Source organism: Juglans microcarpa x Juglans regia, chromosome 8S, assembly GCF_004785595.1.
Source record: "Juglans microcarpa x Juglans regia isolate MS1-56 chromosome 8S, Jm3101_v1.0, whole genome shotgun sequence".
In the NCBI taxonomy this organism is placed as follows: Eukaryota; Viridiplantae; Streptophyta; class Magnoliopsida; order Fagales; family Juglandaceae; genus Juglans; species Juglans microcarpa x Juglans regia.
In genome coordinates this window covers 15,221,792-15,248,511 of record NC_054609.1, presented here as the reverse complement: position 1 = coordinate 15,248,511, position 26,720 = coordinate 15,221,792, and the positions used below count along the sequence as shown (strand labels likewise).

General features: G+C 35.0%; 1 protein-coding gene and 3 long non-coding RNA genes across 5 annotated transcripts; all 4 read right to left on the bottom strand.

The window, feature by feature from the left end:
- Positions 1–1,056: 1,056 nt before the first annotated feature.
- Positions 1,057–2,129, bottom strand: LOC121244669. 2 transcript variants are annotated; one of them, XR_005936475.1, is made up of 3 exons: positions 2,084–2,129; positions 1,526–1,605; positions 1,057–1,368 (listed from the first exon to the last, which is right to left on the bottom strand). It is a non-coding gene; the product is annotated as an uncharacterized LOC121244669 (long non-coding RNA). The 2 variants fall into 2 exon arrangements; XR_005936474.1 differs by lacking the exon at positions 2,084–2,129 and having other exon boundaries at positions 1,526–2,072.
- Positions 2,130–2,689: 560 nt separating this feature from the next.
- On the bottom strand, positions 2,690–4,704 carry LOC121244479. Its single transcript, XR_005936436.1, has 4 exons — positions 3,915–4,704; positions 3,611–3,835; positions 3,459–3,524; positions 2,690–2,767 (listed from the first exon to the last, which is right to left on the bottom strand). It is a non-coding gene; the product is annotated as an uncharacterized LOC121244479 (long non-coding RNA).
- A 12,695-nt stretch (positions 4,705–17,399) lies between these two features.
- On the bottom strand, positions 17,400–19,705 carry LOC121244478. Its single transcript, XM_041142558.1, has 2 exons — positions 18,726–19,705; positions 17,400–18,211 (listed from the first exon to the last, which is right to left on the bottom strand). The coding sequence occupies exons 1-2, from the start codon at positions 18,898–18,900 to the stop codon at positions 17,421–17,423; spliced, it is 966 nt and encodes a 321-aa protein (XP_040998492.1). The 5' UTR covers positions 18,901–19,705; the 3' UTR covers positions 17,400–17,420.
- Positions 19,706–23,851: 4,146 nt separating this feature from the next.
- On the bottom strand, positions 23,852–25,127 carry LOC121244477. Its single transcript, XR_005936435.1, has 2 exons — positions 24,754–25,127; positions 23,852–24,615 (listed from the first exon to the last, which is right to left on the bottom strand). It is a non-coding gene; the product is annotated as an uncharacterized LOC121244477 (long non-coding RNA).
- Positions 25,128–26,720: the final 1,593 nt, after the last annotated feature.

Sequence of the window (26,720 nt, the reverse complement as noted above, 5' to 3'; positions counted from 1 at the left end):
TCTTCTGTCATCAATCATGACAAAGTTTGTTGCTAAAATGTTAAAAGCACATCAACCTGCATGGAAAACTTGCATTATCAGACAATCGTAGAAAACTACAATTTTTGCAAATAATAGAAAAGTATCATTAATCTACAAAGAAATATAACAAACCTAAAGTTAATAAAGGAAAACATTTGAAGTTCCATATTATCGAGACAATATAATGTAAAATAAAATAGAAAGTTCTTGAAAACAATCCAATAAGAGACATAATGCTTCTAACATAATATATCTGCTGATTCTTTAGGCAAAATGCCACAGTTAGCTTGTCATAATATATTTATCGAAAGTTGTTAGCGTAAAGTGTGTAGCTACCCTTCATCATCGAAGAATATATGTTATCAGATAAAAAAATAATAATACGGAATTAATCATGTAATCTACCATTAAACTATTTACCTTTGCCGCTAAATGGGGATTATAATTTCGAATAGAAAATGACAATATAAGTACCTAAATCAACCGTTCTTCATGCATTCATCTTTACTTCAAAATGATGTGCAAAAGATGAGCCAGAAGTACTCGCTACTGAAAGACTCTGAAAAAAGGGTTTAACAAAAATAATGAAAGGATTAGAACACTTGTAATCACTAGTTACTAGTTACTCAACAAATTATCTCTAACAAGTTTCACATATGAATTTATTTCTAGAAAATGGAATTAGTTTTTAACTGTATTGCTTTTTTTCATGACTACCTAACATAAATAAAGTTCACTGAGCTTAACGAGGCTCTTATTAAGAGTCTCCTATGGTTTCAACCAGAGGAGGCAAACGGCAAATACACTTGCAATTGACACACTTGTGCATGCAGAATATTTGGAGTTAAAAGACCATAAGCCCCCATCCTGTTCCAACTTAAGAGGAAAATTCCGAGGTGTCTTACGAGGAACCCTATATAAATTTTCAAGCATATAGAATTATCCTATCAGATGAGGTCATGCACAATTACTAAAACTAGGTGTTTATTTGAGCAATTGGTTTGATATGATGTACACTAATCAACGTATGCGGACTTTGCAAAAGCAGACCCAAACCTGTCCACCAATAATTATATTCAATCAAATATATATTCACTTATCTCAAGCACACCCAATTGTTCAATAGCGTCAGCTACATTTGAAAAAGTTAACAGATTGATTTCCAGGACCTATATAAAATAAAAATGTTACAATGACTGAAAAGAGCAGCAACTATCCAAATAGAAGTTAGATAGCATTAACAAAGAAAGCGTGAATCAAAACCTTTGTTTGAAGGAAACTATGTTCAGGAAGATTTGGCTTCAAAACATCTAATAGAAAAGCCGTTGCCTCACTGATCAGGTTCTTCTGTTAAAACCACAAAGAATTGAAAGCAAAAATGAAAATCAATTTACCCCTATGAAGCCTCTCAGTATTAAAAAAATTAAAGCAATAACAATGGAAAATCACACGTCCTTATTATTACATTAATATACCAACTCAAAATTCATTAGAGACAACAAACCTGAAGAAAGAAATCTGTTATGATATAACTCGACAACCTCCCTCCATTTGAGACATCATTAGCGCAAAGTTAACAGCTCCCTACATTCCAAAAGTAAGTATTAGCTACATGGTTCCAGAAAGAAAAGGTCTGTGATGGGTAAATATTAAGTTGATTAAACATGGTTCAAAGATTTTGTTTTTAAAGGCAAAATATGGTTTCAAGATTTTCTCCTTATCCAAAAAAATAATACTTTTATACTACAACACAGTTATTTAGAAAAAGGTAAATGGAAAACATATGAAAGGAAAAGTTTTGGCTCCAACAGGATTTCTTATTTGCTCAAGTTTCAACTCGTTTGTTTTCACAGATGAGATGAGTTGAGATGAAAATTTAAAGTTGAATAAAATATTCTTAGAATATATTTTTTAATATTATTTTTATTTTAAAATTTGAAAAAGTTGAATTGTTTATTTATTTTGTGTGAAAATTTGAAAAAGATGTAATGATTAGATGAGATTAGATAAAATGAGTTTAGAAGAGTTGTAAACTAGTAAGTACTAAAACAACAAAACATACAAACACAGAGAGATATAGTCCAATACTTGGGATCTGAAACAAGTATACAAAAATAAATGAGAAATAATATAATAATAACGGAAATGCAATCAATCACAATAGCAACAATGATTAAAAGAAAAAGATATCTTCACATGTTTTGAATATATCAAAATTTTATCAAATCCCCTCTGCTTGCAAACAAGTAACATACAAAAAGTGTCTAATTTCATCTCGGTAACTACCAAAAAATGCATAACTAAGCACCCTCAAGAAAGAGGAGCAATCCTTCTTTTTTTTTTTTTTTTAACGGGAACAATCTTATGTAGCAACATTCAATTCCAGCAAAAGAAAGATCCAGATACACAATGAATGTCAAACTGGACAACAGAGACAGTGAGGAGATAAGCCCAATACAACCAGTGCTTACAGAGATCTTGAATGGCGAGAAATCAAATGGAGACAATTTGACACGGATGAAGAACATGGAAGCTATGAAATATTAGCAGCCAACGAAATGTGTTTGATTGGAAAAAAAAAATTTGAAAGGTAAGATGTGTTTGATTGGAGAATCAACATGTAAAACCTGAAATTTGGCAACTATGTCTGGTGTTCGAAGGATTCCTTTTGGGGGGACTCGGCAGCAAGTTCTGCAGCTTCTTTGTACTTTGTTTGGGAAAATAGTTCTTGGAAACGTTGGACAACCTGAGACCCAAAACAGAGCATCCTCGGATTTTCAGTATTATAAGAAGGCACAGAGCAATAAATAATTTAAACTCTAAGCATAATATACAAGTAGTTAAAGAATAAAAACATATAATTAAAAAACATGTTACCATTCAATATATGCAACACAAACATCATTTATTCTATCATTGTGAGACCCCAGGTTCTAAAATACAATGGCAATAATACACGTCCATATTCCCACATCCACAGTGAATATGAGACATGGATACACTATATTCCCAAGAACAGGGGTTCGCTAACCTCAGGAAACACAACCCAAAACATCATCTTTTTTATTCTTGGGATGTAATCATACTACACTTGTTAATCGTAACAAAAAGAGGGTCAACTGTAAACATCATTAATAAATCACATCTATCTCTGCTCTTATTAAAGGCTAGGCAGCACTGGTATGCTTAGGAAATCTACAAAAGTACTTGAAACTGTTCAATACTTTGCAGTGAAGGAGACTTTTTAGGAGAAACATGTATAAAGAGAGTGCCTTGATCATTAAAAAAAACCAATCTTTCAAGCATTATCAAATCACAAACTGCAACATGGTTGCATAACTGCGTTAAATAACTACTGGTTGATTTTAATTTTTATCTACTGAAAATTTTCAAACTAGCAGAATGGGTACTATAAGGTGGAAAAAGAATCAACTTACAAGCTGCTCGGCTCCAGGAAGATTCCCTCTTTTGGCAAGAGTGACAGCAAGCTCCAAATTGTTCAACTGTAAATGTAAATAGACCTCATTTGTAAACAAAATAATTATTCTTCCATAATAAAAACAACAAAAATGCTTGCTTGTGAGTATACCTGGCCACAACAAATGGTACAATTGTTAGATCATTTACTGTAGCCAATAACACCTGTCCATGCCTATTGATTGCATAAAAAACCTCCCACTAGTGAAGCTGCTGTAAAAAATATTGGATCTGGACAGATACTATTTCTATAAACTGCAGTAGCGGTCACCAAGTCATAAACAAATAATTGCCCAAGCTTGGTGATCACGTAGATCAAACTGTATTTGTGGGATATCTGTGAATTAAAAAATTCATGACTATCAATTTTGCAGTAGTTTACTGAAACAAGTACCAAAAAGTAGCGACTTTGATACCTGCATTGCAACTGGAAAGTCTTTGGCAAAATCTGGGGGGAACGAAAGATCTGCTTGTTTCTTTCTAAAAGAAGGCTTCCCTACCATCAAAAATGCAAATTCATGTGGTTTATTAAGGATGCAAGAAAAAAAAAAATTTGGTTGGTAGGATGCAAGAAAGTTGCTCAAGTAGAAAATTTGAATACATATTAATGATAACCATAACTTCTGTAAACTAATACTCTGCCTCCAGGGTTCCCTATAGATTCTGTAAATTAATACAGTCTGCCTCCAGGAATCCCACTTGATACCATAAATGTTTATGAATCTCAAGCTCATACTTCCTATAGCCATAAATTCGAATACGCATCTTTTTTTTTTTAAGGCTACTTGCTCCAAGTCCAACTTATACAAAACTTCTAAACAATAGCTTTGAAAGTACAACCATGTGAAACCAGTATTCATTTATATTTTCCATAATTTTTCTTATCTCCACTAAGATTTCAGTAATTCGCAACACATAGCCGCACCTGCCCTGACCTTTTTTATTTTTTATTTTTTTGTAAGTTGTCTAAGCAATTTTTTTTTTCTTTTTATACACAATTGATCTTTTAAAGTAGGGCCTCGGGACTTGTGGAGACCCAGTCCATCAGATTTTTTGCAATTTATAATGAGTTTTACAACCAAGATACTTATTTCCAGCTTGCATGACAGAAAACCAAATCCATAACTGACTTTACATACATACATATATAAAGAACAAAAATTTCTCTGGAACAGGGAAATCTATAGGTATGTATATGGAATTTGGAATGTGGCGTTAAAACCTATTCCAACCCATGTATGCATTCGGTTATATCAATGTTCCTTTCTAAACATAGCTCTTCACCACTCCATGGAAACAGCACACGAAGAACATATCACAAGTCTTTTTACAAAAACTAGAACATTGAATAGACAGAGAAAATGAAGGCATTGCTAGACAATTTCTACCTATGTCACTAAAAACAAAAGGAAGAGCAAACAACCAAAAGGTAATTAGAAAGAAATAGCAAGTTCACCTGGCTGGGCAATATAGTCCAAGATAGTTTATAAGGTGTTAAAAGAACGACAGGCAAAAGAGAGAGCGACTAAATTCATCAAGAAATTTAGATAACAAGCATAAGTAGAGTAACACGCCGATTCTAGAGCCCTCCATGGCATGGTTCTAAACTGAAGTAACAACAGTCCCCACCCTATAAAACTCGAGCACCAACATGCTCTACGACAAGCCTTAAAATTGATAGATTGATTGATTTAAAAAAAGAAAAAAAAATGATTTCAATTCAAATGATTCATAGGTAAAAGGCTACTAGCAACTAGAGGATACGAGACATGCCATTGATGATCACCCTAAGCATGAATAAATCTCATCCACCAAGAATAATGTAGCGAAGAAAGTGCCAGAGGCCGGCCTTGAGGTCTCCTTCACAGCCATTACAGTTGCCGTCTTTCCTGGGCCCAAGACTAAATATATAATAGATAAATAAAAGAATGAACTCAAAAATCAATGATAAAAAAAAATGAAATTACAAAAGATTTGGTATTCAAAAGATTTTACATGACAGAGTTAGGACCTTTTGTCTTCTCACTCGAGCAACGATCGAAAAGAGAGCAGGGCCACATTTGGGATCAGGTCCAATTGTGAATCTCTTAGCCGAATCAATGAAAATCCCTTCGGCGAAGAATACGAATCAGACCAGCTACAGATTTACTACAATGCTTACAGTTCGGATCATCGGATGCGTCTTGATCGCCGCGAAAACCACCCTTCTTTGAGTTCTCTCCATTGAAGCATGAGCCACAATAAACCACCGCTCTCTCGAATGGCTACCTGTTTGTGTGAGGAATCCTGGAATAGTAAATATACAGGCGTATATGTATGTCTGTGTGTGTATATATATAGCATGCTTGAACGTGGGAGGGGAAAGGGGGGACGTCTGTATTTCTCTTGTTCTTTCATCACTGGAAGATTAGAACGGCTATTTTTTGGATTTTGTTTAAAATTCAAATTAAAACCACGGTAACTAGCTTTATTATTCAGCCTCCGAAAGAGTTAATCCGCATTTAGTTATGCAGTTCAAATGAGATAAAATAAGATATTTCGATAAAAATTAAATAGAATATTGTTATAATATTTCTTTTTTAATACTACTTTTGTTTTAGAATTTAAAAAAGTTAAATTGTTTATTATATTTTGTGTAAAAATTTAGAAAAATTATAATAATTATATGAGATGAGATGAGATAGTTTGATTTCATATAATCAAACTTATCCTTAATTGGTGATTCAGGTGAAATAACGATGAAAATGTTGGCGATCGACCAATTGAAGTATCAGCTTCTGTCTTGAGAATTTCTGTTAACTCTTTTATCTCTTAAAAACAAGTATAAATCATCAACAACATTATATTCACAGCCATTTACAATCTTTTAACAATAGGAACGCCAAATCATTTAAATTATTTCTTTCTTTCTTATTAGATGTTTTTTACAAAATATAAATTTATATTTTTATCTCGATCGTAATTTTTTACTAATGAACTCAAAGGAAATGTAAATCTAGTTTATTGTAAATTCTTACTTTTTGAGATTAAAAAAAAAATCCATCATATCAAACTAACATCAATGCCATGATATGAATTTATAGATTTTTTTTTTTATTTGTTTCCGATTAATCATGTAGTTTCACTTGTTGTAACGTTGATAACATGAATGACACCGGACACTACGATGGTTTCGTGACATGGGAATGTGAAGTTCACGTAATAACTGGTTAAGCGTGCAAAGTATGTGCTTGTAACCAATTAATATGAACTTATGGTATAAACTATAAAGAGATAGAAAGGCTATTCCATTAGTCCTCGAGTTCCTTTAGGATCTTCGAACTAATCTTTGTAACAAATAGTTGCAAAGAGTCATGCGTGGCCTGACATGAAGATGATGTTTGAATAATGAGTTGAGATGAAATAAAAATTGAAAGTTGAAAAAATATTGTTAAAATTTTATTTTTTAATATTATTATTATTATTTTGAAATTGAAAAAGTTGAATTGTTTAATATATTTTGAATGAGAATTTAAAAAAATTGTAAAGATAAAATAAAATAAAATTAGATACTTTTTATATCCAAATGAGGGTTACAAAAAGAATCATCATTAGCTTTAGCCTTTCTTTTCTAATTAAGAGATTTGTTTATTGGGTCATTTAACTGTAAGTTAACTACTCGTGAACCTAGGGAACGTGTAAAGGCTAAGAAAAGAGAAATTTGTGTACCTAAATAAGCTCCTCGACAAGCTAGTGTATTTTGGACTCTAGTACAGGGATCGATAGTGTATTTTGCCTTTTTATTAAGAAAAAGACAAAATGAACTATCGGTTCAATAAGCATTTTTCATCTTTTTTATTAAGTTTTTTTTTATTTTCATCTAACAAAATGCAAGAACAAAAGCATTTGATAATGAAATGCATGCTGAATGTTGATTAGTTAATATAGAAGGGCAGATACTTTACATATTCTTTAAAAACTTAATAAAGTGTTAATTGAAGCTACATTCTCAAGAAGTTAAAAGCTACATCCAAAAACATCATTAATTTAGTCTTTGCACTTCATTATAATGAGACATCCTTTGTGCATAAAGTTTCAATTTTTAAACCATTGCAGCACTACTCTTAACATATTTTAACAAATGTGACAACTCTACAACCATTTAACAAAAATAAACTGAATCAACCTTAGAAAGAACTACAACGAACATACATTGCTCAACAAAAATGATTGTTCGAAAATCTTTTGTATCCTAACACTTTGAGAAGTATTATAAACACTTAGAAATTTAGAAACTCATGGAACCAAGAAAATAAATAACAGCCTAAAATAGAGGCGTGTTTGCTAATCATCAGGCATGCACATAAGACACATAAATGAGGGTAGACATTGCCTTAAATACTTTCTGTCACAAGTAACTGCAAAGTCCTGTCCAAGTCCAATCACCCTTTACTATAGGATATAATTACCCGAAAGAGGAGAAGAGAAAGAGTTGGATGGGCTGGAAGCTTAGAAGTTGAGGAGCCTGGAGAGTAAAATGGAAAATTGAAGTTGAAGGGACTAGGGATTGAAGGGGTAGATGTGTAAAAGAGTGAGTAGTAGGTGGTCAAGTCTTATTTGTTTTATTTTTATTCGAATATGAGTTGAGATTGGAATCTTCATCGAATTTCATTTTGTATTCACAAATAGTTTTTTTTTTTAATATTCTAGTGAGTTCGAATTTGTCTTGCTTTATTTAAATAAATAGATTTTTTTTTTTTTTATAATTTTCTTTGCAAGTTTTGACCAAAATTTTGCTAACATCTTTATAAAGTTTCTATATACATAAGTCAGTCATTATATTTATAATGTGCTTCAAAAAATGAATATATTTATAATGATTTGTATAGCATGTTTAGGATTTAGAACTTGATTTAATAATCGATAATAATTTTGTACTAATAAACAACTCGTTTAATAAACAAATCAAGTCAAATTCGAATTTGACCGAATCAATCTCAAAGAATAGTCCTATATATTTACAGCCTTAAAAAAAATAAAGATGCAGAATGTAAATAAAAAGTAAAAATAGTGCCAGCTCCAAATATTCCTGTTAGAGACATGTAAACAAAGAGACATATATGCAATCAATGGTGTCCATTTTTTTCAAATCCAGTGTTATACAAACTTCCTGCATTTTCTCCGACCTAGACTTGGCGCCAAATTTGTAATTCAAAGGTAGCGACTAAGGTTGTGTTTGAGTAGTGAGGTGATCTCAGATATTCTGTAAGTAATAGTAAAAAATAATAAAAAAATAATGATAGAATATGAATAGTAGTGAATAGTAGTAAAATATAAGTAAAAAGTAATAATAAATAATGAATAGCAGTGGAGTATTCTGAAAATATTCTACTAACCAAACTAGCCCTAAAATCTAGAAGGATGATGATAGCATTTACTAGCTAATAAATTTTTTTTGTTTTTTATCTTTCGATTATTTTTAAATATTTTTTTAATATTTGTAATTATTAAGAAAAAAATAAAAATATATATAAAATTTTACTAGTAATCACTTTCTTAACCATTAAATAAAAAAATTAATTAATTAATTAAAATACATCAACAGCAAATTTGAAATATTTTCCTAGCATTTTCAAAGCATCATCGTACGTGCACCTGTAGATCAAAGCTTAGCGTGCTTACGACACGTAGCCATACACTTTTGCTTAGTTGTCTTCACAAGGACCACAAATCTGGTTTAGGGCACAAGCAACTTCCAGAACCAGTCGTTGCACACATTCATCATCTTAAGGCGCTCTTTACGAAATATTGGCAAAGTTGTGTATATCCTCAAACCACCATTAAAGCCAAGCTCTCAGTTCTTCCCACTACTCTGAAGGCTGCCCACACACACCTTCTCTGGATGCACTTTTCTTGCTCTTTGGGCGTAGAGGGAGAGTGATTATTTGGCTGGTGATTATGAAGGAGGATTAGGAGGTCTATTGTGAGGCTGGTTGTTCGATGCCCAAATGCTTAGAGTGTAGGATACAGGTGGCAATGGTGCCGCCGCTACCTCCGAAGAAGAAGAAAGAGAAGAGGGAAAGGTCAAATAATGGGTATTTCTAACCACCTGATATCAAGCTATTCTTTGCCATGGCTCCTAGACGCCAAGCCTGTGCTTTGTAGTGGCGAGTGGCTTTCTTCTTCAACTTTTTTTTTTGTTGTATGAGTTGCTTGCTTACAACATTGTGTTGGCTTTGGATATTACTTTATGCTTTCTATTTTATTTCCTTCTTTTCTATTTTGAAGGAGTAAAGACAGGAAGAAGCACATATGTATATTTATTGAGATTTCAGGGTTTAGCTAACTAGTTAGGGATGCGCGATGTGTAACTTGGTCTTATGGTGTTCTTCTATTTGCATATAATCAGTTCCAAAGTCCGTGTTAGCAAGTTGAAACTGTGTTCAATCTTTTGCTGCCATTTCCTCCCTGGAGAATTTAAAACCGTGATCACATGAATGGAACCTCTGTTTTTTCGAGTGAATCTTATTTTTGTCAAATTGTGAAAGTTTTGGTAAATGAAGAAGTCTTGCTACTGTTTATAAATAATTTAGTACTATTTATTAATTATTTTTTATTATTATTTACTATTTTTGTCTCATTGTCCTGTAGCTTAATAGATCGCTGGGAGCGATTTTGGGCCACATCTTAGCAATCTCCCGCTTACTGAGAAGACGACGATGATGGACACCAATGAAGAGAATATGAAGGACACTTTCAAATTATAAAAAAAAAAAAAAAGGAAAAATTTTCGATGCTACTGGCTTAAAAATCAGGATATGAAATTCTATACTTCAATTTTTAATTTTATGATATTAATATTTTAAATTTTTTGAGGCGGTCCTTAATTTCTTGTTAAAAAATAGTGTGCAATGTGACAATGTGTCAACTTTTCTGTCATTGGATTATGCAAATGCAAATCCAATGGAGGGTTTGGCTAATAGAATCCCAAAATGTGTTGCATTGGATTATGCAAATAGAAAAATAGATGACTTTTAGCTACAGTAAATTAGTTCTTTGGGTCATATTTGGTAGTCACTGTGGCATGATGAAAGGGAATAAATTTTTTTTTTTCCTTGCAAGCTCTCTCTCTTCCTTTAGTTTTGGCTTCTACTGAACTCTTTTTTTTTTTTTCATTTCTTCCCATGTGTTCTTCCTCTCCAGCAGCACTTGTGTTTCGTTGTTTCGTTGTCCTTCCTCTCTTTTTTCCTTTTTTTTTTTTCCCTATTGCATTAATAGCAGTAATTGTTAAACCCAATTTTTTCTTTGTAGCATTAAGAGCATTAATTGTTGTATACTGAACGATTGTATTAATTTTTCAATTAATGTTTGTATCATGAATGGTTGTATACTCCAAGTCTCATATTATATAACATTAATATCTCCATGTAGGTCTTAATTTAGAAAAAAAAATATTATTAAATTTATAATATTTTATTATTATTTTGACTAATATATAGATAATCCAACGTGGAAATAAGTTTTTAGTGGAATAGCCAAATGCAAAATCATGTCATATTATGTAAATTTTACATTTGCATTTGCATAATCTAATGCTAATGCTCTAAGGGTGGTGGGAGCTTCGGCTCCCTTCCCCCTTCCATTCCTTCCTTCTTATTTATGATTTTTTTTTTTTCCAATTTTACATTTGTGTTTTTGTTTTGTTTTCGTTTCTGTGTTTTTGCTGATCTCCATTCTCGTCTCTGTTTCTCCCTCACAAATCCACAATTCCTCTGGGTTTGGAAGTGCCGCCTAGTGGTCTGGATTGGTTGTGCGACGGATGTGCCGGTCAGGCAGTGCTCGTGCGGTGTGTGATGGTCGTGATGGCCGTGCTCTGTGTGATGGGTTCCGATGCTTGTGTTGTGCAGCCTAGTGGAGCTGCCTGGGTGGCAGTGGTGGTTGTGCGATGGCCTTCAGGCGGCTGTGTGATGGTCGTGCTCGTGATGAGTGTCTCCTAGTGCGATGGTCATAGATGGGCTGGCAGGTGTTTGTGAGGACGAGGAAAATATAAGGGAAGGGGTCACGGCAGAGCAAGAGGTAGAAGAAAGAAGAAAAAAAATATACAAGAGAAGAGAGAAGAGGGGTACGACGCAGGTAGGAAATTTTTAAGCCCTAGGGTTTCTGGCAAACTACTCGAGCTCTTCAAGTCTGAGTTCTTCACCTTTCGGATAATCCTCTGTTTTGTCATCTTTTTCTTTTGCCCCGAGTGAGGTGTCGAGCGTCTTGGAATGGACGCAACCTGGGGTAAAAGCTGGTCGAGAGGGGCGAGCGATGTTATGGCCGGTGGTCGAGCGTAGGAAGGTCTTTTGCACAATGCAGGCAGGTGTCCGTGCTAGCTGGGTGCTAGTGTCGTATGGGCTCGGGAAGCTGATGCTTGCAGTGGGCGCATAGTCTAGGCTCATGTCGGTGCTCGTGGTGGACGGCTGTAGCAGAGAGGGGGTCAGGCTAGGAAGAGATCGGCAGAGGGGGGCATCGGCATCAAAGAAGCGTAGGAAGGAGAGGAAGAAGATAGTGAAAGAAAAAGAAAAAGAATAAAGAAAGTAGAAGAGGGTGGTAGGCTAGGAAGAGATGAAACCCTGCCCCCTTGCAATTATTTATTTGCTTTCTTAATGTGTTTGTATAAGGGGGGCGGCAGGTAGAAGTCATACATTGGCCCAAAAGTATGGTCTGACAATGGAAAAATTGATGTGCAGCCCAACATAAAGAGCCCCAAGGTCAGTGGATCACAAGACTCAAGACACAAGAGGTTTTGGATTTGATTGGTGATCCACAGCATGCATGTACACATTAGAAATAAAAGGAAAATTAATTATTCATCCTTTAATTTGATCTCCTGGACAAAATAAATAAATAAATAAATAAAGTCATTTGGATGCTGTAATATTCATAAGTCGAGTGTACAAATTAAGGGCAAGTTGGCGTTGTAATATTTTATCATACTTTGGATATTCATCACAAAGGATATATGTGAAGCCCAGCCCAGCCCAGCCCCTTATGAAACAACATCGTTTTTGCCCCTTGGAGTTAAACCCTAAAACATCCCCTATCTTCCTTTCTTTCCTTCTTCCTTCTCTCTCCCCACACCGTCTCCCCTTTCCCCTCCCGTGATTTGCTAGCACTACATGTCACTGAGTTTCAGTCATCCACTGTTGTCTCTGACCAGCACCCACCTCTTCCAATCTCAGCCAAGCATTGTGCCACACATGAAGGGGGCTCCCAGCCTTTTCCCCTCCAACCATCTCTCTCTTCCAACCATCTCTCTCTTCCATTTTCCCCTCCAACCATCTCTCTCTTCCCTCCTATGACCTCACTCTCTCCATCGCCTCCCCTTCATCTCTCGGCCTCACTCAACTCTCTCAAGTCCCTCTCGTCTCTCTCTCTCTCTCTCTCTCTCTCTCTCTCTCTCTCTCTCTCGTTTAGGGCTCTGTTGCAAGCCCATTACACTCTAGCACCACACACCACTGTAGACCCTCCCCCTCCAACTCTTTAACATGCAGGTTCAAAATTTGAACAATAAAGTAAATTTACTTATTATTATTATTATTATTATTATTATTATTATTATTATTATTATTATTATTATTATTATTATTATTATTATCATTGTGCTTAACGTATTTATCTATTTATTTATTTCAATTGTTTAATAAACATTTTAAAATCAATTATTAATTATGGATTAAGAGTCTGTCAAAATTTTTACTTCTTTGTATTTTCAAATGTGTTTAATTCAAACTGCACTTCCCCCACGACTTAAACTACCAAGGCCACTTCCTCCACGCTTATCCCTTTATTCTCATGACGAAACCTAGTCCCCCTCCCACTTGGAATTCTTAGAACCATTCCGGCTTAAACAAGTCAAACACCAATCTCCATCTATATATTTTTCCCTTTGTCGACTCCTCAACACACTCACACAACAAACAACACAAACTCAATTGAGAGATCAGCCTTCATTTCACATGAATGACTTCACTCTCTCCATCGCCTCCCCTTCATCTCTCGGCCTCACTCAACTCTATCAAGTCCCTCTCGTTTCTCTCTCTCTCTCTCTCTCTCTCTCTCTCTCTCGTTTAGGGCTCTGTTGCCATAGCCCATTACACTCCAGCACCACACACCACTGTAGACCCTCCCCCTCCAACTCTGTAACATGCAGGTTCAAAATTTGAACAATAAAGTAAATTTACTCCTTATTATTATTATTATTATTATTATTATTATTATCATCATCATTGTGCTTAACGTATTTATCTATTTATTTATTTCAGTTGTTTAATAAATATTTTAAATCAATTATTAATTATGGATTAAGAGTCTGTCAAAATTTTTACTTCTGTGTTTTCAAACTGCACTTCCCCCACGACTTAAACTACCAAGGCCACTTCCTCCACGCTTATCCCTTTAATCTCATGACCATACCTAGTCCCCCTCCCACTTGGAATTCTTAGAACCATTCCGGCTTAAACAAGTCAAACACCAATCTCCATCTATATATTTTTCCCTTTGTCGACTCCTCAACACACTGACACAACAAACAACACAAACTAAATTGAGAGATCAGCCTTCATTTCACATGAACAAATAGAGCCCAGTCAGTCTGTGCTTCTCCACCACCCTGTTCAAAGGAGACCCCAACCATGATTGCCGTAGATCGCCATCCAACTTCATTGCTTCACATCTCTTTCGTGGTAAGTTCTCGTCAATTTACACAATTCATCTACCTAATTCCTTTTCTATAACCACCATCAAGACTAAACGTATTTTTGTTCTTTTCTTCTCTCGGTATTTCACCACAAATAGAGGCCTCTCATAGTGTTTTCTGTCGCCATCGATCTTCACCAAACCTACCACCGCATGTTGTCCCTCGGTGAGTTGAACTGTCGCACACACCCTCTTCTGTTTTGACCCTCTCCTTCTTGAGCTAACAACATAGATCCTAATTATCTCTCAGAGTTTCCGTCGTTGTTGATCTCCAGCCACTAGCCACCACCGTTGCACTCCGGCATCCTCTTGGTAAAACCACGTCGATATCTTTGTTTTCCTTCACCATCATTTTCTTTGGTCTAACAATATTTATCTGCTTGCAAAGCTTTGTCATCGCTTAGCCATCCAGATCCTTCTTTGCACGACTTATGCTTTCTCTCACGATAAGCCTAAGCACCTCACTGATTCGCACGATGCCTTTCTTCTCCAGTATTCGTCTCTTTATGTTTTCGTGCCTTTGTTTCGGATCTCCTTCATTTTTATTTCAGCTTTGTCCAATAAATCCATGCACCTCTTTGCATATCACTAAATTATCCTTCACACAATATATTTTAACTTCCATAAAAAGTCTCTATAAGTTGAAGTCTCATTGAGTGTGTAATCCCATTTTTTCCCTTTTGGTTTTGTTGTGTATCACCATTTCTATCTTAGTTCAGTTTTTTCATAAAATCTTTCATACATTTTAGTTAATTACAAAAGTACAATTTGAGCTTTTGTTGTGTATCAACCTTCTCATAAGCCTTGCAAGCTTTTTGATTACTTCAAAATAATGCCCTCCAACTTTTTTGACTCCACTTTTCAGCTTTTGTAAAAAGTCTCTTTAAATCTTTGGAGTGGTACGTTTTTAGATTTGTGTGGGCATGGAAAATGTGTTTAAAATTTGTCTCTTTACTTTGGTATATTTTACTTACAAATCTAATATGTTGACTTGGTTTTAATTTGGTCCTTGTTACTTGTAGTTGATACTTATATCTTGTATACAGTTTAAATTATATTAATTATTCATTTATGATTTAAGTATGATAATAAATTACAAGGATTTGAATTTTAAGTATAATCAAATTTAATTAGTAGAATGAATTTTCATTGTTTATTTTTTCAAATTTTGGTAAAATTATTATGCTATATTATTAATTGGATAATAAGGGAATATATTGTGACTTTTGATAATCGACACTTGCTTTCCATTTGTTATTTGGTTGCACTAGTGTTGTGGTACCTTATCATTGGAAATGTTGTGGTTGTTATGTGGAGCTTATCCCCATTCACACTGTTCTTCAATTGCAATGGGGTGCTGGAATTTCTCGCTATTGCACGAGCTTACAACTTGTGAATGCGTGTTGGAAATCCCCTCCCTTGCATTGGATCACAGAAAGTGAGTGCTTGTTGGAGAATTTTCCTTGTGTTTTGTCTTTCTTGATGTAATTAACTGTTGTATTCTTGGATTGTATCTTAATTGATATTTGTTGTTGATTATCTTACCATCGAACTATAATTGTGTCTAAACTTAAATCTATAAAATTGCTGGATTTTTTGGTTGACACTCGGACCGATTACGAACAAACCAACGCGATTGGTTTAAGAGGGTATAAACTTCTCTGGCCAAATGAATCCAATTGAAGTTAGAGGGTATAAATATCTCAGGTCTAGTGTGTGCTTCTTGAAATTGTTTTAGAGGGTATAAATGTCTTGGGTCCAATGGGTGCCCCTTGACAAGTGGGGTTAGGCACGTTCGGATATTGGTCGCGGGGGATAACCTTGAGATCTACTTGGTTATGTTTAACTTGGCAAATTGTGTTGTATAAGCTATCATTTTCTTTTCTTGTGTCCAAGTGATTGAAATTGATTGCCACTCAGTTATGTTTAAATTTTGGTTAAATGTGATATTCCAAATTATCATTTTCTCCTTGTATAAATTGTTTGCACAATTTTCATATTCATTGCCATGCATTCTCAAGTGTTATTCCTAGCCCCCACTTACTACGATTTTGTAAAATCTCACCGTTGTAGTCATGCCACCTACAATCCCACTTCTCAAAACTGTAGATTTTGATGCAGATGATAAATATGGTGGTGGTTACAAGCATGAGAAGAGTGAAGATTGAGATTATTCCCACATTTTACGTAATTAAGTGCTAATTTTAAATCTTTGTACGTAATTAGACTAAATGACTATGATAATCTGTTGCTTTGGAATGTGACAAGTGACCTAGCTATGAATAATTTGTGTGATAAAATTCAAATGTATTCGGGTACTGTTATTTAGTTTAATGACTTTCCTTTTGATTTATTTCCGCTCCTTTTTTTTTTTTTTGATAAATAAAACTTCATTAAAATAGCAACAATACATCAATTGGTATCAAACCAAAGTGCATGACTAACAAAAGAAGGGATCTGCTTCCACCAAACATTAATATCAACAATATTCCATGCATGTCTAGCTAAAGAATGAGCAACTCCATTCCCAATCCGACCAACATGTTGGACACAAACCTCCTGGAAACGCCCCATTAGCAACTTGGCTTCGTTAATCAGATTACCAGCACCAGCCCATGATTCCTCTGTTGACTGCAACTCTTGTACCACATTCAGACAATCACATTCAAGGATTAATTTAGGAATACCAAGTGGAAGGCAGAGGTTGTAGGCCCCTCAGCACAACAATGGACTCTATAGTGGCTGCCCCATCGACATCCTCTTCCTGTTTACTAGCAGCCATCACAAGTCCTCCACACATATCTCTTAGTACAATCCCAACACCTGCTCTTCTCAAATCTACAAACACAGCAGCATCTACATTCACTTTGAGGAAACCCTCAAGTGGGGCTTGCCATTTAGAAACCTGTTGCATCTCCTAGACTGTTGCATTACACACATCATTAAAAACTTTGCAAAGGGAAAAAGCATGGTCAACTGCTTGTAATTTGCCAAAGATTCCGCCTGTACCATAAGCTCCAGCATAAAATAAAGAACACAGTTAAATCATCTTCACTTCCTTGCCTAGTAACCCTTCTCACCGTATCAATAAAGCTGAAAGATGACTGAAACTGCTATAACACTGGAAGAAATTTTTGCCACAGACTAGAAATGGTAAAACAAGTGATCAAAGCATGACATCCTTCCAATAGCCATCTCCTTGCCTAAAAAATACCCCTCCAAGCATAGGATGGATTTGAGCCTAAAGAAGCTTGGAAAAAAGTACAATTTGGGTAATATTTGGCCTTAAAAATTCTGTGCAATAGTGAATTTTCGTTTTGTAGCAACCGCCATCCCTGTTTCGCCAAAAGAGACATATTAAACATGTGTAAATCCTTAAATCCCATTCCACCTCTAAATTTTGAAACACACAACTTCTTCCAACTCAACCAATGGATTTTCCTCTCATCATTCCTTTGACCCCTCCAAAGTCTTGCCATCATCATCTCAAGCTCCCGGCATAAAGTCAACGGTAATTTAAAACAACTCATTGAATAGGAGGGTATGGACAAAGCCATTGCTTTTATAAGGATTTCACTACCCCTTTGAGAAAGAAGTTTGCCTTTCCAACTTTGCAAGTTAGTCCACACCCTAGTCTTAATCCCTTCAAAAGTTTGGGCTTTAGATCTTCCTAGAAAATTTGGCAAACTCAGATATCTATCATACTGCTGGAAAGTGTGCACTCCCCATAACTGCAACAACTCACGTTGTTTAATAGCATCCACATTCTTAGAGAAAACCATGGCTGTTTTGCTTTTGTTTATCATTTGTCCTAAAGCTAATTCATATTTATCCAAAAGACCCTGAATAAAACTGGATGTGGCAACATCGGCACAACAGGAGAGAATACTATCATCGGCAAAGAGGAGATGAGTAACCATTGGTGCCCCTTTACAGACTTTAACTCCAATCAGATTCCTCTTCACCTCAGCTTCCCTCAATAAGGCTATTAAACCTTCAGTACAAAAGAGAAAAAGGTAAGGGGAAAGGGGATTCCCTTGCCTAATCCCCCTTGTAGGCACAAGGGGCCATGAGCAGTCCCATTAATTAAAACTGAAAAATTAACAGTTTTAATACATTCCAAGGTAAGGTTAGCAAAACTGGATTCAAAACCCAATCTGAATAATGTTTTCTAGAAAACCCCATTTAACTCTATCATACGCATTGCTCATGTCTAACTTAATAGACATATATCCTTTCTTTCCAATCCTTTTATTTCTCAGAAAATTCACTAGTTCATAGGCTGTCAACACATTGTCACTGATCAACTGCCCCCCCAACAAATGCACACTAAGATTCAGAAATTATGGCAAGTAAAAAACCGTTCATTCTATTCACAATGACCTTAGAAACCAGCTTGTAAACCACATTACACAAGCTTATAGGGCGAAAATTAGAAACAAGCTCACATGTTTTCTTTTTAGGGATCAAACTAATGAGTGTATGATTGAGTTGAGAGGGCAACTTACCAGTGTTAAGCAAGTCTAACACAGCAGTTATGATGGAATCTCCTACAATGTGCCAGTAGGATTGGAAAAACAAAGCAGACATGCCATCTGGCCCTGGTGCCTTGGTAGGGTGCATTTGATTCAAAGCTACTGTTACTTCAGCCGCTACAAACGGCTTTGTTAGCTCAACATTCATTTCTACCGTTACTCTTCTATCAACAAGACTCAACACAACCTCTTAATTCCCTGATGCCGAAGTAGTAAAGAGGTTCTTGAAATAATCAACAACCAGCTTATCCCGTTGTCCATCCTCATGCCATGTTCCACAATCATCCTTAAGACCCCTTATAACATTCCTACGCTTCCTGAAAGATGCCTTTGAATGAAAATCTCAAGTATTCTGATCCCCTTCTTTTAACCACTGCACACAAGATCTTTGACGCCACATAACCTCTTCTCTTTCAAGCCACAACTGAACTTCCTTTCTAGCCATACTAAGACCACCAGGAACTGGATGAAAAGAGTTAAGGAATTGCAATTTCTCAAGCTCATTACAGGCTTCATTTAGTTTCCTCCTAACCTGGCCAAAAGAGACTCTATTCCAGCTTGTCAACTCTTCGCCACAGCCCTTAATAAGATTAAGAACCTCCTCCATCCCAAAACTAGTACCCTTGTTGCTCTAAACATGGTCTATAATTTGTTCACACCTCTCTTCTCCCACTCACATGGCCTCAAAACGAAATTGTTTCTTCATAAGTGGCCTATCCCTACAACCTAAAGATTCAAACATCACAGGCCAATGATCTGAGTATGCAACAATTCCATGCAAAACCACAGCTTGCGGGAACAAACAACAGAAAAGAGTATTCCCCAAATACCTATCAAGATGCTCCGAAATATTATCAACACCTTCCCTTACATTCCACCAGGTAAATTTGGGAATTCTAAATCTCAAATCTCGCAAATTACAATCTGTTAACACCTCCCTGAAAGCCCCAATCCGAGTAATGGGTCGAGGTCTTCCACCACGCTTTTCATGCAATTGTAAAACTTCGTTAAAATCTCCCCCTAATAGCCAAGGAATTTACTCAATAGAATTTAAGGTTCTAATGAGATTCCAAGTAGAAGATCTACTGGAAGCCTCCGGGTTGCCATACAAACCCATAAATCGCCACTCCCGTAGATCCTCAGTTTTAATATGCACATTTGATATCTCGAAAAAGATTTTAGTTCAACAACCAAATCAGAGTTCCACATCAAGCTCAAACCACCACTACGTCCAACAGAATCAACTACGAAACAATTCATAAACCCCAATTTAAATTTATAAGCTTCCATACCTGGTGCCGTAAGCTTTGTCTCCTGCAAAAACAGCAAGTCGGGCCCTTCTCTCGTGACTAAATCACGAAGAGCTCGAATTCCAAGTAGGTTCCCAACCTCCCAACTTCAATCCTTGCCGTAGTGGGGCCCGGGTGCGCCGGAATATAAGTAGGAAATTAATGCCGATCGAGTTCAGCTTAGAGTTGGCTCAATTAATGCTCTATTGCATGTAGATATTATTAAAGAGCTTGTAATTATATTTCAAGCTGGTACTCATGAACTCTGCCTGGCCTAAGATTAATTAAAGCTAGTTAGCTTATAAGCAGTCTGATCAGGCAGTAGTACCCCTTCTAAGGAGAATATGTAGATTATTGCATCACCTAATTAATTGATTAGGGTAGTACTGTTGACTGGTCCATGCATTAGATCATCATCAGCTAGCTTTGCTGTGTCTTCAATGCTTATGTTGAGTTAATTTTCCTTGTAATTTGTATATCTTTATTTACATTAATTCATGGTTTTTAGGAACACTAAAATAACAAAATAAAATCATGCTAGAGGAAATAATTTTGTAAATGAGCATTCATTAATTATATATGAGTTTCGATTTTTTGAAACGGTTTAGATATATTAAATGATCTATGTATAGAGTTGCAGATTAGGAAATTTCAAATTTAGGGTGAGTGTAACGTCCCCTAGCTAATGTCATATTACTGGAGAAGAATTTAAAGGTTTTTCTTCACGGATAGGATCCAGATCATGAATCAAATTAGAAAATATGATAATTATTTCCGTAGGTTTATATGTAGAACTTTCTACATTATATACATCATGTTAGTATCCATTTCATGTTCTAGTGGTTAGTATATATGTTTATTACATTACAAATTAAAATCATTGTCAACCTGCCAATTAGGTCCTTTGGACCAGAAGGTATAAGGACTGGTTTCCAAATGGAGGAACAGATTCGAAACCCCCACCTCCTATATAATAATAATAATAAAAAAAAATCATTGTCAACCTAGCTTATTAGAGAATTAAATGTTTAAATAGCTATGCTATTTTCATACGATTTGATAAAATAAATGAAACACAAATTTTACGTGATTCGACATTATAGTGTACGCCTATATATGGAGGTTTTTAAACATGTTTTATTACAAAAAGGATGAAATACAAACTCTCAACTAGGGCTGTGCAGAAAACATTAGTACCCAGCCCGTCTGTGTGGCTCAATTATGCCAGACCAAAATAGCGGGTTGAAGTAACTTGGTGGTCGAACCCGCTGAAACCGATATAAAGAACAAAAAAAGGGGCGGGTTGAAACGTGAAGTTCACTCTCATGAAATAAAAGCTCAGAAACCCTAGCCTCCATCAAGAACAACGTTGCCATCTCTAGACTTTGCGTCCGCTGTGACTTCCATCACCTGACTCTACGTTGCCATCAAGAACAACATCGATGTTGAGTCCCTGCTCGAAAAATTGCACATAAGTGGTGTTGGCTCCTCCACCAAGGATCACGCTGCTAAAGCTTCTTCTTCTTCTTCTGATGGGTTTGTGGTCAAAAACGTTTTAGGGGGTGAGAGATGAGATTTCACGGGGATTTGTATAGGGATTCGCAAGGAGGCATTAGATTCACTAATAACGGCTTCCATTACTTTAATCTGGTTTCGATTACCAACGTTGTGGGGGTAGGAGACATCTTGCTGGTGAGCATTAAAGGATCGAACACTAGGTGGATGAGCATGAGCCGCAACTAGGGTCAGAATTGGCAATCCAACGCCATTCTCGTTGGCCAGTCTCTTTCCTTTAGGGTCACGATTTGTATTGGCTGGTTAAATTTTCAAAATCGAACACTAGGTTCTGTTAGTTTTTTCTTCTATTAATTTCCTTTTGTATTAAATTGGTTTTCTAATTGTAATAAGAATGCCATCATCCATAATACCTTGTAAGAAGCTTGTGCTGCTTGAATGAATCTCCTGAAAACAAAATATTTGGGGATCGTATAAGGATTGTGCATTTATTCATGAATTCTCGAGAAAATGTGCTCTATTTATATTGGCTAATGCTAGGTTTTGATGGGATTCTATAGGGATAGTGGGATTTGTAAGGTTTTTTTGATACGTTTGTATACGATTTGGGTTCCCATTTCCTAGTTCCAATGGTCGGGTTGGGTCGTCTCATAGCGGTTTGGCCCTTTTTAAGCCGGGTGGGTTCCGGTCGGGCCCAAACATAGAGCGGGTTGGTCGGGTTGCAACCTTACTCTCAACTCTCCCTTCTAGCTCTCTATACATGGTCTTTTTGGCGAGAAAATGAGTTAAGTAGAGGATAGAAAGTGAGGAAGAAGAAGACCCCTCGATTGTACTCGCTACTCTCATTTTTTTGTACCTGACCATTTTTATCCTTTGCCAATTTTTTTACATCTTATCCCCCGAGCCTTGTATATATTGTCAAAACCGCTTCAATAGGTTCCACTTCAATAAAAGGAAAAGCCAAAAAGTTTTGATGGACTAATGGAACAAGACAAGTATGATTAATTTAAAGACAAAGAAAAGGGCTACTAATAATATCTAATTTAGATATTTTTTATTTTTTATTTTGTTCCTTATTTGAATACAAAACAAGATGTTGCATGGCTAATTAAGTCATGCCAAACCACATTAAATTTCATTCGTCTCTCTTCCATTTTTTGCATTATATTTATTTACCAAGTTATGGATCGTGTACACCACCATCAATACCAATATCATCTGCATATATATGGGTCATATGAAGATTACAAGAAAATTAGGAAAAACAAGTACTATATATATTGTGTGTTTGTGTGAGAGAGTATATTCATATACATACATATATATATATATATATATATATATATATATTTACAAAGAAATTCTGGTAAGCATATCGAAGAAATGAGGGGCAGAAGTAGTACTGTGGTGTCCATGCGAAGCTTGTCAAGCAAACAGTTCTCGCTTAATGTACCTCAATTTCATTGCCTCACCGACCTTGAGCCTAGCTTGATAATTCATGGAAGGTTTTTATAGATCAATCAACATGTACACTCGACCAAATTATACGACCTTGAAGAAGATCCAACACCTGCGTGCGTGCGGTACTCGACCCTAACTAGATAAGTCGTAAAATTTAAATGATGATATTATAATTACAAAGCCTTAATTAAAATCATTAGACCTGATCTAGTACTTTAAGTGATCAATGAATTATTTAACAGGTCATTAATCATGTTCACTACTATAATCAAGGTTGATACATTAATTATTTTAGTTGGTTTGGTGCATCTAATAATCTGATCATGAGGAGGAGGATTATTCTCTCTTTTGAATGAGTTTGGTGTAGCTAATGATCCGAGGAGAGAGAATCTCGCAGGTACATTAAGGGTGTGTGTGGATGTTGAAGTGAGTTGAGTTGAGTTGAGTTGTGATGATAAAATATTATTAGAATATTATTTTTTAATATTATTATTATTTTGAAATTTGAAAAAGTTGAATTGTTTATTATATTTTGTATTGGGATTTGAAAAAGTTATAATGATGAGTTGAGATGAGTTGAGGTAAGTTTGGTAACCAAACGAAGCCTAATTCTTGGTCTCCTGAGGTACCGTACTAGTACTACTAGTACTATATATATGGATGGAAGAGATAATGTGCATGCCAAGAAAAAATCCCGTGAAAATTGTAAAAATAAAGTAGAAATACTCTAGCCATAAAGAGATTATACAAAAATAAATCTACAAACTAATTACGTGATTAGATACAGTACGTCAGATTGTATAGTTACTTTTAATGTAAAGTAGATCTAACGCATTACATGAAGTCACGTCAGTTTGTGAATTTAGTTTACTTAATCTCTTTGTATTTATAGTACTTCTCAAAATAAAACATAGAAATGCCTTTTGGGATCTTAAAACCAGTGTCCTGAAGGCTACATATATACATGTTTTGCTCTTTCCTTTGAGGGCTAGCTTGCTAGCTGATGATCATGAATGAAAATTTTTCTTTCCTGTTTTACAAAGGAGGTTTCAAACGCCACCAAATGTGTTAAACGAGAGGTAAGAAAACATGATGACAAGTACTAGCAAAGGAAACTGAAACTAAACATGTTTGTTGGGAGCTAACTCATTAAGAGTGATGAAATTGATCAAGATGCAGTAGAAGACAAGGAAAACAAAATTAATAGAAATGCAAACAAGCCATAATTTTTGTGATTTCCATCGATCTCTGCATGATGCTGTCTAGATCGAGTAGAAGCTAGCAAAACCACATAAACTAATCTGTTAAACCTAGCTGTTAATTACTAAGTTGATGTCTTTTTCTCTTACTTACGGTTTTTATGTGATCCTTTTAGAAAATATGAACAATATCATGAGCACAAGGTCGAACAGACAACGAGATAAAGGTAACCTGGAAGACACTGTTCACTTGACAAGGTTGGCATGGAAACCACTCACCGAATGATCATCATCATCATCATCAATAACCCGTACAAATACATAAAACACAAGCAGCTAGCTAGCAGCTGCAACCTTGAAGAAGAGATTTTCCAGCCGCTGCATATCAAATTTAATTGACTGCCAAACAGGACCAAAATAGTAATGGAGGACAGGACAGTTATCGGGTTAAGACCGAAAGCTAGGAGGCTATATATTTCTTTGAAGAACTAAGACCAGCATGCGTTTATTATAGCCGAGAGAGAGAGCGAGACTAACCCGTCATGTGTATCAGAGCAGCAGCTGGCATTGACTAACAGATAAAGATGGTACTTATCGAAGGGAAGTCATGTGGGCCGGTGAGGTAGATGGGGGGTTGAGAACGTGGAAGAGTAAATTTAGGGAAGTATGGGTTTAGGAAGCCATTCCCTGGCGCGCAGGAGCAATCTCAATCCCCAGCCACCTACCATCCAGCAGTCCCTTTTTTTCTTCGTGAATATTGACATCTGACGTTCTCATTTATCAGGGCCAGGAACTGTGGACAGGGCTGGAAAGTGGGAGAACCACGGATTTGGGTAGATTTTCAACCATCAAGAAGTCTCCGGCCGGCCTCTATATTCTTACCAAACAGTGTCGGACCTAAGTTATGCTTGTGGTCATGGCCCTTCTAAATTTTTTTAAAAATTCAAAATATCTTCTAAATTTTATTTATAATTCTATAAATATATAAAATGGCCTCCGCCAAAAAATTTTTAATCCTCACATGATTTTTAAAATTTTCTAAAATTTTAATATACCTAAAAATGCATCTCTTCAATGTTTTTGTCTGTGGTCCTAAAATATTTTTATAATTTTTTTTAATTATTATCTATTTTTAAGGATATGATCTCACCAAAATTAAATTAAAATTAATTTTAGGAAAAATAATAAGCCTATTAATATAGATCCCTATTTTTTTATATATAGAATATTAGACTTCTTAATATAGAATCCAAAGTGGAAATACAATAAAACTCATTTAAGGTTGATGATCTTTATAAATAGTGAAGAGATTTTATTCTCATGATCTAGACTTTATTGAGAAAGAAAAAAAATTATTTAAGGTCTCAATTATAGTATTATATGTTTAATGTGACACAGAAAGATCTAAATTTTATATGAAACTTAATAAATAAGTTTACATACTAGAATGCAAGATGATCATCTAAAAGATCACTTGATAGTTTTTATGAAGAAAGCAAATTCTAAACATTGTATTACAAAATAATGGATGAATATTATTCTATGAAACAATATTATCGTCATAAATCTGAAACATTTATTAAATTGTACTGTTCTTATACTTTTATTTCTACGTGTATGTAGCAATTTATCAAAATCTAATTTTATATATAATTCTGTTGTTATGATTTTTAATCTCTTTTATTTTACATAAATGTGTTACACCGTAAAAAAGTTGGACTTCCCAAAAAAATTGCAGGTTTCACCACTGTTAGCAAATATTATAATCTAAATATGTACTTGTTTTTATAGATTATGAATTACGTTGCATAATATCACATTTTAAATATGATGATATATATCATCATATATATATATATATATATCCAAAAATTAGTATATTGCAAGTCACATTTGAGTCAATAGTGAAAACAATTGCCACTAATACATATTTGCGACTGCCTTAATACATTTGAAACGAGTCTTTTGCAGCGACTTTTTCTTGTAGCATCACCACTTCTTATATTTGAATTGAGGCATTACATTAAAACGCAGCCTTCTCATTATATAGTCCACAAGTCGATTAATAATACGTGATTTAGGTGTATCATTAATTAATGAGACTAATACACAAAAGATGATCTAAAACACATGTTTAATTGAAATTGGGCTTGTTTGTTTTCAGAGATGAGATGAGATAAAATGAGATGAGTTGAGATTAAAGTTAAAAAGTTGAATAAAATATTGTTAAAATATATTTTTTAATATTATTTTTATTTTAGAATTTGAAAAAGTTGAATTGTTTATTTTATTTTGTATTGAAAGTTAGAAAAGTTATAATAATTAGATAAAATGAGATGAGATATTTTCTGAAAACAAACGAGACCTTAGTTTAACCATGGAAGTGATGATGTTTAACTGATGTGTTGGTATATATATGATCTTAAAGTAAAGTACTCAAGTGGACCGCACAATGAATTATTATTCTTAGAATTACTATCAACTAACGTTCTTACAAATAACTC

What these genes read in the sequence shown, in the direction of transcription:
- LOC121244478 (XM_041142558.1), bottom strand. Translation starts at nt 18,900, where the DNA reads ATGAATGTTGAGCTAACAAAGCCGTTTGTAGCGGCTGAAGTAACAGTA. An exon ending in GTTAGACTTGCTTAACACTG is followed by an intron (nt 18,212 to 18,725) that starts GTAAGTTGCCCT and finishes TTTGTACTGAAG; the next exon opens with GTTTAATAGCCTTATTGAGG.